At 34.2% G+C, this 13,922-nt stretch overlaps 1 protein-coding gene across 3 annotated transcripts in view; it reads right to left on the bottom strand.

Annotated features, from left to right (window-relative positions):
* The window catches only part of LOC150109410 (tyrosine-protein phosphatase non-receptor type 11-like), a 345,702-nt gene extending 332,084 nt beyond the window's left edge, over positions 1-13,618 (bottom strand). For 2 of the 3 annotated variants that reach the window (XM_090407982.1, XM_090407988.1), the window contains exons 1-2: positions 13,431-13,618; positions 254-298 (exon numbers count right to left, since the gene is read on the bottom strand). In XM_090407982.1, the coding sequence (XP_090264108.1) occupies positions 254-298; positions 13,431-13,444 (59 nt within the window). In that variant the 5' untranslated portion in view covers positions 13,445-13,618. The remainder of the gene's footprint in view (positions 1-253; positions 299-13,430) is intronic. The other variant, XM_090407997.1, reaches the window with a different exon arrangement.
* Between the last annotated feature and the right edge of the window lie 304 nt (positions 13,619-13,922).

The raw sequence follows: 13,922 nt of genomic DNA, 5'->3' as shown, positions 1-13,922 counted from the left end.
TGTAATTAATTATTTAAATTTGAAACTTTATTTTATTCCTTGAAATCTAATAATGTACAGAGTTATCCTTCTGCAGTTGATAGCACATATATATCAAGCGTTTTCAAGTTAACTGTTCGTTTTTATGTTTATCTCTTACTACTATACTGAAAATGGCTACGAAACATAGCTGAACATTCTACAATACTAAATAATAAATTAATGTAAGTGGCATCCATATTTATTTATTGTTATTCTAATGTCTTCTACTTACATCTCAATTTTCAAATCAATGCTTTGAGTCACTAGAGAAGGCAGTCTACACAAAGGAAAAGTTAGTCCTTGTTGGAGATTAAAATGGCAGAGTAGAAAACAAATAACACATATACAGAAATGTTTTGAGAAGAATGAGTTTTTTTTTTTATTATTATTTTAACGGTTAACTATACAGAAATTCAGCAGGTATATTACCACTTATTAGTTTGGAACATTTCTTTAAATATTGTCAAAACTTATATAGAAAGGATTATGTGATGGCAGTTTTCAAAATGAGTTTAAATTCACAACACAAGACAATAATAACATAATATATCTGCATAATAACATGGTGCATTGTCTTGCTGAAAGAGACAATGGCGAGTTCTGTAGAAACACCACAAAGTAGAAAGCATTGCATTGTCTAGAATGTTCAAATATCTCTCTGAGTTCAATGTTCATGGCACCACAAACACAGGTCAGAGGCCAAACCAAGTAAAATAGGACCATACCATCATATCACCATCTCTGAATTTCATAGTTGGGGTTATGCACAGCAAGAGACATTCAGTGGACATCCATCACACCTGTTCATCTGCTCGACAGAGAGTGTAGCATGATCATAACACAGCTTTCCAAGCTTCCATGTCCCTGTACATGCTCTTTCCACCACTGAAGATAATGCTGCATGTTAGTTCGGGTAATGTGGGACTTGAATATTGTGGTCCTACCATAGAAACCCATGTTGTGATCCTCATTAATGAATGTTTTTGTGCAGATTCATGTTCCAGTTAATGCTCAGAACTCTGCATTCAACATACTGGCCAACGAATGATGGTTTTCATGTATTATTCTTCATTGCACCCTATGGTCATGTTTGGTAAGTGTGGCAGGTTGTCCATTGCAGGTATTACTTGCAGTTGACTTCCTGCACTTCCATCTCAGTATGGGGGATATGCTAACTACTTAGCTAATCAGGCCAATATTGTTCGCAGGATACCATACTGTTAGGCTAGATGATGGTGTGATTGTTTGTGCATAATTATTTTCCAGTATATGCACAGCTTCTATAAATACAAAAAAATAAATAAATAAATAAAAATAATAATAAACCATTTGAAAGGCATGTGTCTAATGCATCTAGGAATGGCAGACAATTATTTGATTATTTTCCCATTGTGAATGTATTTTAGGATGATGGCTATTTAAATGCACTATATATATACACACACACACACACTAGTGGCCAAAATTGTGGGAAAAGTGTATTTTTGAGGTTTGATGGCTCATAACACCACTTTTGTTTTTGTGTAATACCATAAAATTATATATCAATGGAAAGATAATTTAATCAAGAATGTAATGCAACAAAGTTTGTTCAATTATCTGTATTCTATGAAAAGTTATAGCCAAATAACCAGAAAAAAGAAGCGCAACTTGCTTAGGTTGATATGAAATAGCTTTCCTTCATTTGAATGTAGCCAATGAGCATGAGTGTTTAGTGAGCCAATCAGGTGTCATCTTGTTTTGGCAATGAGCCAATAAGGTTTCAGCTATTGATGTCATGTATTGGAGCTGAGAGGAGGACATTTGTCAGTGTGTTATGTGATTTCTATCAAGATAGTTGGTTTTTTTTGTGTTCTTTCATTTAGTGAGCTTGTAAAATGTAATAAAATTAAAGAAATGGCACAAAGAGTTGACTGGTCACCCAGAAAGCGATGTAAAATAATACTATTAAGTGAACAAGGCTACAGTTATGAAGAAATTAGAAGAAAAATTGGTGGACCAGACTGGTAAAGGCAGGAAAAGGTGCATAATAGCAAGTGATGATAGAACAATTGAGAGACTGTGCTATGTGACAGAAGAAAATCATCTGGGTGTATACAAGATGAAATGGTGCAATACAATGTGAAGTTGAGTGCAAGGACTGTTTGGCGCAAACTGCAGAAATTTGGTCTAAATGCTAGAATTCCACAAAAAAAGCCATTTTTATCTCTCAAACAAAGGTTGAAAAGATTAAACTGAGTTAAAACCCATGTTAACTGGACAGCGGAAACAATAGGGCAGTATTATTTGGAGTGATGAGGCCAAAATCTCGCTGTTTGGTAGTGATGGCATAAAGTACGTAAGGAGAAGAATCGGAGAAGAGTTGACTGGTCACTTGGGTAACCAGTCAACTTCTCCGATTTTTCTCCTTATCCGATTCTTCTCCTTACACGGTAGGTGTAATGCAACCTGATTGCTTTACACCTACCGTGTAACACCCACTTAGCGTTATGATCTGGGGTTGTATGACATCAAAAGGTGTGGGCAGAATTTGCATGATTAATGGGAATATAAATGCCCCAAAATACATAAATGAAATACTTGAGCCCAAACTGTAGCCTTCCGCACGTGATCTTTTCCAAGATAATTAAGCATTTATATTTCAACAGGATTCAGCTCCATGTCATGTTGCTGCTGTGTGCAGAAAGTGGTTTCAAGATAATCATATTCCACTGCTGAACTGGCCTGGGAATAGCCCAGACCTTAACCCAATCGAAAATCTATGGAGCCGACTAAAGAAACTTGTTAGTCTGAAGCAACCCACCAATAAAGCCCAATTAATAGAAGCAATAATTCAATCTTGGTTTCACATTATAACAGCTGCAGAACTAAAAAACTTGGTTCACTCCATGGAAGGTGTAGTAAGATCATAATTAACACTAAAGGTTACCCAACTAAGTACTAACTCACATTGTGAGAATTTTTGTATATCTCATTTTTTACATTCTTAATTAAATTATCTTTCCATTGATATATAATTTTATGGTATTACTCAAAAAAAAAAAAAAACAGTGGTTAGGTTATTTTGCGAAACATTTTGCGAAACAACATGTTTCGCAAAATGAAAGCTATTAAAAGCTTTCTATGTTCTTAACGCCTGATGAAGTCAATCCCGACAAAACATGTTGCGTTTTCAAATAAATCTCAATTTGTTATAATTCTTGGATTTTTAGTCAGTTTATATTAAAATGAATATATATATATATATATATATAAAATGTGCCTGGACCATGTGACCAAATAGCAAACATATCATCTACATAGCATAGTCAAATCACTAGCTTCACTGTGGCTGTGTTGAGTGCTTGGTTCTAAGTGCTCTATATAGAAACTGGATGATGGCTATTTATAGAATGATAGAGAACATTCACTGCTATCCCATTCAATTTGTATATTTTTACTTTCTATGTGAAATAAACAGCATATACTATAAATTATAATAAATCAAATATGTCTAGGTGGGGTCACATATTTCTCAGCTGTTACTGACTGAAAATGGTCTCTCTGATTTGTAACAACTATATAACAAACTGGTTTTCTTCTGTCTGATCCTGTAAATTATTATGAAGTGGTGCCCAAAACATGGTCTTCCCAGTCCTGACCAGCCATAACATTATGGCAGTAAATGTATTTGTATTGTAATAAGTGGAAGTTAACAGATCTTGTCTGGTCTATAAAAAGCCAGGTTGCCATCACACGGCAATTTATACACTCCAGGATGTGACAGCAGATGGCATCTATTGCTAGTTTGAAATGTGTCTTGAACATGCTATGTAGCTTATATTTTTTCAGTATTTTAGTTGTATTTTCAGATATATACCCAAGATGGGCAATCTTGATGCAGTGCATGTCAGTGCATTGTTGGAGGATTTCATTTTTCAAACAATGGTTTTCTAAATTATTTCGAAACTTTTCTACATTATTATTATTTATTATTATCTTTTCAGTAAAACTTCCTACCTACACAAGATAAAGGACTGACCACAATTCAGGATTGAACATGTTCATCAGTTCATGTAGAGATGCAACAGTTTTATTTGGGTAAGCAGCAAAATTAGCTTGCAAGAATGCTAAAATCGCCTATTAGTAAACACATGTACTTTGACTGACTGACTGGAACTTCTAAATTTTAGAAATGCAAGAATCATATTAGTATCCCAGAATCATTTTAGGAAAGCCAACCTGTTAAACTGTCATGTTAATTTTAGGCTCAACTTACCAAATCATTGCACTTTGCATACATCATCCCCCATTGAGGATAATCAAACTTAGGTGGTGGACATTATTTATTTCATTTTTCACAGCACTACAACTTCAAAACAAATCAAATATATTTATTAACTGGCTTTTATTTCACTAACTGTTGAATTAGCATTTTCAAAGTACATTTAGTACAATTACATCTTTTGCCCATTACAGTGGAACCTCCATAGCTAGTTTGAGACAATGTTCTTTGGTTGGAAAGACCTAGATTCAAATTCCATCTGGGATGCAAAAAGCCTTTATCAGAGATTTGTCTGAATCAGAGTTAGCTGGTCTCACACAGAGGTGGAAGGGGGTCTTTTTTTCCCCCTTGTCAAAAACTGTTTTTCAACAAAAACAGGCATACAAAAGCCAAAGAAACATACGCAATATATACATCCTCTGTCCAAAAAGAAACCGGACTTTTCAAAAATAGAAGAAACTAGTGGAGTCATCTGTTGTATCTTTTTGTTGTCGAAAACAGAACCTTCATTAGTGTTGTGTCAACTGTTTATGACATTTGTTTCTTTAGAAGCCAAGTTATAGTGCCAAGAGTGACAGTGTGTTTTGACGAACGATCAGTCGTCACGATATTCATGCCGTATGCGACAAATTCTTGCTATCAATCACTTCAAAACTTCGAGATAAAACTCACCATTGACCGTTTGGTCAATGGTGAGTTTTATCTCGGCCAGGTGGAACAAATTCTTTGTGGATAATGCCCTTGGAATCATAGAAACAAATCAGCATTGTCTTTACTTTTGACTTCTCCAAGCAACTTTTTTTTTTTTCAGATGCCCCTCTTCTAGTGGTCTCCACTCAGCACTCTGGTGCTTCGTTTCAGGCTCATTCTCAAAACACCACATTTCGTCACCAGTAACGATCGTTTCAGGGAAATTTGGGTCCTTATAAGTTGTTTTAATGAGGTCCTTGCAGTGTTCAATTCAATAGATTTTTTGGTCGTCAGTCAACTTGTGGGGAACAAATCACGAATGCAATCTATGAAGGCCCAAACTCTCGGTCAAAATGTTGTGCACAGTTGATTTTGGAATCCCCAATTCATCTTCAAATCAATCTCATGGACAATTTCAGGTTTTCTTTAATGAAATCATGCAGTTTTTGGATGTTAACTTTGCTCAGTCCAGTTTTTGGACAGCCCGGCTTTTCATCATCCTCAAGCATCTCAAGACCAATTTGAATTCGCTTAAATCACTTGTAAACTTGAGTACAGGATAAGCATTCATCACCGTATACTTTTTGAAGCATTTGATGCATTTCGGTAAACTTTTACCAAGTTTAACACAAAAGTCAATCGCAGCTCTCTGTTTGAAACTCATTTTCCGATTCATCAAAACACACTGTCACTCTTGGCACTATAACTCGGCTTCTAATGAAACAAATGTCATAAACAGTTGACACAACACTAATGAAGGTTGCTGTTTTCGACAACAAAAAGATACAACAGGAGGTGTCACTAGTTTCTTCTATTTTTGAAAAGTTTGGTTTCTTTTTGGACAGAGGGTGTATATGTAAAAGACTACAGAAATAAGGATTAGCTACCCTTTTCCATTGGATCAGATTTTGACAGCCTGCATGGTACAGTGTGAGGCTATGCATAACCTTATAACAGAGATGGTTTATTACAATTTGAACTGTTTCCTAAACTTAACGCTGCTCATATATTGTAACAATCAGCTGTGCTCTTAAGATTCTGGTTTGAAATCCAGTGAAATATAAGCAGGTTAATATCTTTATGATTTATTGTTTTGTAATAATATCTTCTACTCCTTAAACTTCACGAATCCTTAAGGTTCTTAGCTGCAAGTATCACAGTTGTAATATACCGTGAAAAATAATATGAATAACTTCCAATACCTAAGCTTGTCCACAAGAATAACTGTGCTCACATACTGGAATTTGGAGTACAAAGTTTTTAACCATTCAGTTTTGAGTAGGATAAAAATGATTATTACTTTGAAAAGAAAATTATATACAAAAGTTTTAAAAAGAATCAGTCTAGCAGTTTTCAAAGGTGAACTGTGGATTCAAAAATACAAACAGTATTAGAGGGGGGAAAAAAGAAAGTTTGAAAACAAGAACCAGATTTTAGAGATCCAATGGGAAAAGCAAACATGACATAGCCAAGGAGGCATATGGTGAACTTGTCTACAAGGATAGAAAAATCAGAACTTCATGAGGGAAAAAAGAAGCCAAAGAAGCAATCCTGCAAAAGAATAAATACTGCACATTCCTAGCAAATATGTCACTGGGAAAAAACAGAGAAAACCATAAAGCTAAGTTGGTGCAAAAGTAACTAACTCTTTTATATTTGAGTCTTGAATAAGATATATACTAATAACAGAACTGACACAAAAATTTGAGGGGGGGAGAAGAAAAGAAACCCACTGATACATGAAAAGGCAGCTAGCCAAAAATATTCAAATATGGAAGTTTACAGCATAAGCCACTGTAAAACTTTTATAAGTCAGAAGACCTGGTCAGGTCAACCAACCTCAAAATAATTGGAATATTGCTCACAGTAGGCAATTTTATCATGAAATTCTATTATGTACCTTCAAGGGATGTATGGAAAATTAACAATTAAACTGCCCAAATTTTTATTAAGAAAAGCTAGGATTAAAAACATTTTTTTGACATAAATCATGATGTTTTTATCTGTTTGCCATCAGTAACGATTTAACAAATTGTTCATCAACCCACCAAAATTCCAGATAATCCCCATTCCAACATCTTGAGCAGCTAGCCCTCCAAATATACCAATGATGTTAGCTCTCCTCTTGGCAATCTGACCATAACCTTGTCCATGTTTCCTTTTCTACAGATTGTTGTTCTCCCAGTCATTTTCAGCCTCGTATCCTGTGACACTGCAACAGTTCCAAAGGACACAGGAATGGCCTTCAGGATTTCCATGGTCTGATTACTGTTTCCACTCTTCTGATCCAAGCACCTGCTCTGATCTAAAAGAAATTGTTCACACTGAAATGAGTGCTTTTATTCCCCACTCCACTCCAAGCTTTCAACCATTATCCAAACCCTGGTTCTCCAAAAATTGTTCTGAAGCAGTCAATCCAAAAATTCAGCACATGCCCAATGACTTAGATCAAGAACTCCATCCTCTCACTGTTTATACTACAGCCCATTACAACTATAAAAAAAAAATCCAACAGGTGCAAAGCAACTTTGTAATGACTCAATGTACCAAGCCTGTCTCTTGTTCAAATAGCAGTCAAGGCTTTTGGTTTCTTGCTAAGGCTGGGAGACCGCAATAGTTCAAGAAAGATCAACATGTGTGCCTTTCTTAATCACTTGCTCATATGAAACATGATACACTATAAGATTTTCGACCTCTTGTGTGTATGTTTATGTATAAAAAAAATAACTGCCACTGTACATGTTGCTATTATAATTACTGTTCAATAATGACAGTTATTAAAAATGGTAATGAACATGCAACTGGCACTGCAAAAGAATATATCAATATTGTATTATTAGTTTCTTATCACCATTTAATGACTTAAAAGGTAATTACTTCCTGTTTTTTAAATAAAATTTCAGGTATGTTCTATGATTTTTGTAACCCATTTCAATAAATGAATATAACTCTTACTGATCACAGACTTAATTATTAGAAACAAATTACATGATAAGACCTAACAATTTCTCATTAATTTTAACACATATGTTATGAAACTTTCCATATTATGATGGTTTATCATCAAATGATTACAAAGATAAAACTATAGTAACGCAACTGGAAAAAATTCTCTGTTGGTTACAATGTGTATTTACATGACAAGAAATTACATTTGTGTTTTAATGCTATACCCAAGCATAACTGTGAAGTAACTTTGACTAATAGAGGCTGTTATCATCACAATTTACATTAGCATCCCATATCTCAATCTCAAAATTTGCACGTGCCGAGGAAGTCACCACTTCTAGTTTTCTGGAAGCGAAAATTAAAAATATGACAAACATAGTTGAAAACCAAAAAAGAAAAGTAAAAGGGATGGTAATTCTGATAGATACTAATAATTTAAATAGTGACAAATATAGTACAAGAGACATGAAAGGTCTGTTGGAAGAAGGAAGAAAGAAATGTGAGAGAGAGTAAAAATTGTAGGATTGCAACCCAGTACTGAGTTAAGGAGGAAGGCAATGAAGAAATGATTTCACACACAGGCTGTATAAAAGAAATGGATGCGAGTTTTTAGATGTGTGGAGTGTGTTTAATGCAGAAAACACTTGTATAAGAAGGATGGCCTGGAGAAATTACTTCTTGGTATGAGACCTAATGCAGAGACAGGGAAACTAGATCAAGGAAGTAATGTGAAAAATGTGTATGAGAGTTCAGCTATGGTACGCAAACATGATAAAGATATGTCTTCAAACATGGTAATATATGTGGCGAAGGGGGTGGAAAAATATGCTTCGGGTTTGAATCTTTTAAGTATGTCTGGGGAGGGAAATGAGAAGATTCTAGAACAAGACCAAATAGATTGCATATCTAACAAGAATAGCAGTGAGTTTGAGTCAATCTGGTGTGAAATGGAGTTTTAACAGAATGAAATATATGGTGGAGTGTTGCTAAAGACCTGGCAGCTCGGTTGCAGGGGACTTAGAAATGCATCACCGATTTAGCCTTATGGGTACCAAACGAATGATCATTATAGGTGATTTTAATTTTCCAACCATTGATTGGGTAGAAGAGGAATCTGATGATAAGAAAGAAGAAGAATTTATTGAATTGTTGCAAGACAACTTTCTCAAGCAGCATGTGAAAGAAGGAACTCAAGATCAAAGAGTGTTGGAATTGCTCATAGCATCAGAAGGGGTCTCTGTTAAGAATATGGCTATTTTATCATCAACTGGTGAGAGTGATCATGCTGTGCTTTCTTGGGAAGTATCTAATTGTATTGATGCTCTGATTAAAACAGGTTACACGTTGAACTATAAAGCTGGAAATTATGAACAACTTCGGAGAATACTATCTTGGGTCCCATGGTATCAGTTACTGAACAAGAAAAATGTCAGCAATGCATGGGAATCTTTGAAAAAGTGCTTAAATGAGGCGGAATCTGAATGTATCCCTAGTGTTCGAAGAATAAATAGGTTAAGAGTGAAATGGATGTGCAACCTTATTAAGCAACAGATCCATGAGAAGAAGATGATGTGGAAAGAATAACGTGAGAATAAGAGTGAGAGAAGTTATGAAATATATAAAGCTCAGGCTAGAAAAGTAACGAGTATTGTGCAGAAAGCTAAATCGGAGTATGAAAATTAATTGGCCAATACAAGCTAAAGGCAATCTGAAAGAATTTTATTGTTATGCCACAAGAAATAGAAAGAATGAATGTGAAAGAATAACTTTAATGAATGCCGAGTGTCAGAAGCTAATGAGATTGTTCATATATCAACCAGATGTATGTAACATGGTGCACAGTGCTACAGCTACATTAGATGAAGAGTTAGAGGTACATGAAAATGGAATAGTTTTGCCTTTAGCGGTAGTGAGTGCATTTAGAGTGAATGAATTTAAGGGAAGGTATGATAGCTGGTTTGGGTGATTCATAGTCTCCCTCGAGTCCCTGGATGTCTTAGATAATAATAATAATAATAATAATAATAATAATATTGTAAAAACATTATAGGAAAGGTCACTCTCTAGACTATTTTTGACATTTCAGGTCTCATCAATGGAAATGAGATAAGATTAAGCTTCAGATTAAACCAGAAGTCATATTCTCATTATATAAGTAGGGGAAAAAAATGTATCACATTATTATTAAATACTCTGAATGAGAAATAGTTGTGGAAAGTTTTTCTACTTTATTACAATGTATATTACACAAATTATATTCTTTTCATTTATAATATTATATATTAATAGTAAAATAATTTCCATTAGCAAAAATGATGTGTCCTGGATATAGTTAATAACTGAAAAAGGAGAACCAGATGTATTTACAGATAATATAGTGATATAGGTACGTTCAGGAGAAAAGCTACAGAAAAAAACTGGACAAATAGAAGTGTGACACTGCTCTGTTTCTCCAGTTACATATTAATAGCAAGAAGAGAGAGAACATGACTTTAAATCACAAAGAAAATATACAAGTTAACAGTGTTAGACAAACATTTGTGGAGCATACTTCCCAGTGATATGTTTATTTATAGATAACTGTGCATTATTCACGAATAACTAACACACGCACACACAGTTGCAAATATTTAATTTAATTAAGATGGATTAATTACAAATATTTTGATTTATGTATCATGGATCATCGTCAGTGTAAAACAATTTGAAATAAAAAAAAAATTAAACAACAATGAAAGTATATGGAGAATGGAATCTCTCCTTATATGCAGCAGCGAGATAGCCAAGTAAAAAAATAATGCAATTAGGATCAGTTAAAGTATGCATGCATATAATTATTAAAAACACATAATTATTTTTTTGATAATAATTTTCCAGATTTTTGGTATAGAGAGTAGATCATTAAAGTTGAGAATTGGGAAATGCCGAAGTATTTCAGAAATTTCTTTAAAGATATGCTCTTATTTACAAGAACATTTATGTAGTAATTTAACATCATTCCATAGGTCCTGATGCTAGTATTAACAATCCTATGTTCTGTGAGACCTAATTTGTTCCATTTCTTGGAGGAAATGTAGGCAGAAACAAATTAACCTGTTTCCACAACTTTTCCACATTCAGGCCAATCTGTTTCTATACACCAAGCTACATTTTCTCCAAGAAACAGTAACAAATCAAGTCTCACAGAACATAAGATTATTAATACTAGCAACAGGATCCTTTGGAATTATGCTAAATTACTACATAGATGTTCTCATAAATAAGAGCATCTCTTTAAAGAACGTTCTGAAGTACTTCGGCATCACTCAACCTTAATGATGGACTCTCTATGCCAAAAATCTGGAAATTATTATTAAGAACTATGCTGTTTAATTATATAAGTTTATATATATGAAAAAAAAAAAAAATTAACAGCCTATATTTGTAGCCACTGCAAGGTGAAGGCCTGTCCCATCGCAGGAGGTTTTGGGTGTGCTACTCCCATGGTGACCCAGTCCATATTGGGAGAGCGGATAATCATAACCATCCATGCCTACACAGGATTTGAATCCGCAGCTTCTTGGCTGGAGAGCGGATATGCTAACCACTCGGCCAACCAGGCTGGCATGTTTATATATTTATATATATATATATATATATATATATATATATATATATATATTTATATATATATATATATATTTATATATATATATATTTATATATATATTTATATATATATATATATAAAAAAAATCACGCACAGTCCAACTGATCCTAATAGCATCATTTTTTTACCTGTCTTTTCTGCAACTACATATAAGGAGAGATTCCACTCTTCATATATCTTCATTGTTGTTTCATTTTTTTTTAAATTTCAAAACATTTTACACTGACAACGATCCATGATATATGAATCAAAATATTTGTAATTAATCCATCTTAATTAAATATTTTCAACTGTGTCTATGTGTCACTTATTCAGATAGAAGTTTAAAGCAAGAGTTAGAGGAGTGTTTCACTGGACAGATTGTGTGTGTGTGGGGGGGGGGGGGGTATTTTATCAGTGTAATTAGTTTACAATGTTGACAAAAATGAGGAAAGGTGGAATAAAAAATGTGGACATGAGGAATGTTTTGGCACTAGAAAGCAGTGAATAAATGTTCATTAATTCTTTCTTAAATAAGCATATAATGAAAATGAATTCATAAAGAACACCAAAAAAGAATAGATAAAATAAGAATTGATGAGAAGAGACTAAGAATAAGACTTGTGCAAAGATCTGATAAGAGATTAAAAAACTTGAGTTGGAACAGTGTTCAAGAAGAAAGAAATAGCGAGCTCTGATCTGCTGTACCTGACAGTTTGTTGGTGCAATGGTTAAGAAGGGTGTTAGGACTAGATTTTTTGCTTGAAGTGTAGTGAATGTGCGGAATGCATTATCAGAGGTGCTTCATCTGTTAATGAATTTAAGGAGATGTATGATAGATATTGTGTGAATAATGGTTAGTGTGTCAATGTAGGTCTCCCGCAATGTCTTCTGACTCCATGGAGACACCTTCATAATAACAATGATAATTGTAGATAAATGTATTAATCATCAAATTAAAATTTCCTAATTGTTAAAAAGCGAATATGTAGTTAAATAAAAATTACTACAGCATAATTTATACGCCACTCCTTTTTTGGCTACTGTTGCAGTGTGCATCGTCGCAAGAACAGCAATATTAGGAAACAGTTTCCACAGAATTCCTGTAAGTTGAATTTTACTTAGAACTCACGAGGAAAATCAAGGAAGAAGTTATAGCAATCAGCTTCCTTATTGAGCATCGATATTTTCATGTTATCTTTTAAAGGCATTCGTTAAAATTTCTGAATATTCATGTGTCCCATACAACATTATACCCTCATAATGCCGGCAAAGGTTGGTCGATTGGTAGAGCCTCTGCTACTAATGGCTCAGTTAAGTAAGTTTGAGCGCGATTAGTAGCTGGAAGGGGCACAATCGTTCGATGCTGTTGGCACACTCTCCCTCGATGAGTCTTTGGACTCCCTGGAGGTGTCTAATAATAATAATTAGATTAGTATATATTTAAAGACTTTCCTACAAATGACTAGTAAAAGCAGTGGCATAATGATGATAATAAAAATCACCATTATCCCGTGTCTCTCAAAATATCCGTCTCTAACTAAATGAGTAAAATTTACAGGGATTTTCAGGTAGTATCTGCGGCGTACGAGTAACACTGATTAGGAAGTCGCACGTAATTTCTGTTCGGCGAGTTCACGTAGAAGGAATACGTTCGTTTTTACTTCCGCAGTTTGTCAAGGCGATGTTTCACTTCAACCGGCAATAAACGTACGCGACAATGCAAAACATGTGATCACTTCACATTCTTATAAACATTTATACTTGAAATATATCATTACATTAAACAAACATAACAGAAATAACCGAAACAGAAATTGGCAGACTGGCAGGAAAGAGCATCTCATAAATTGACAGTTAAAACATAACACAGCTCACCTTCGAGATCCCATATTTTTCTTCCCCTAGATACTATGTTTCATAACCTAAGTATTAATAAACAATACATGTTGAACAAAATTCTCTTCCTGTACGCACCAATTTAATAACAATAGCATACACCCTTAACACGACCATTTCTCATAGATTAAAGTAAATTAAGTGAATTAATATAGTTTTATCCTCATGTAAGGCAGTCGAGGTAACGATTAGTAAAAATGCGCCACCTATATTCCTGCTGTGAAGAACAAAATGACGTAAGGTGGGATATAGGTGTGTGTGTGTGTAGTGAGCGGATGTGTTTTACATTAGGGGAAAATACTAAAAATAGTAATCAGAGCTTTATCCACCTTTATCACGAGTTGCCTCGACTGGCACTACCTTAGGGATCAGTTGCCTTAGACTTGCAGGCACAAACTTTACTTTCTTGTCTGTTTGCTTCTTAGGAAATCTTAGGATTAAAAACCAAGTTCATATAAAATTACTTGGTAT

The sequence above is a fragment of the Typopeltis vanoorti genome, chromosome 2 (assembly GCF_054136105.1).
Source record: "Typopeltis vanoorti isolate ZY-2024b chromosome 2, IOZ_Tvanoo_1.0, whole genome shotgun sequence".
NCBI lineage: Eukaryota > Metazoa > Arthropoda > Arachnida > Uropygi > Thelyphonidae > Typopeltis > Typopeltis vanoorti.
The sequence above is the reverse complement of the archived record's forward strand: the minus strand, read 5'-3'. Positions and strand labels throughout refer to the sequence as shown.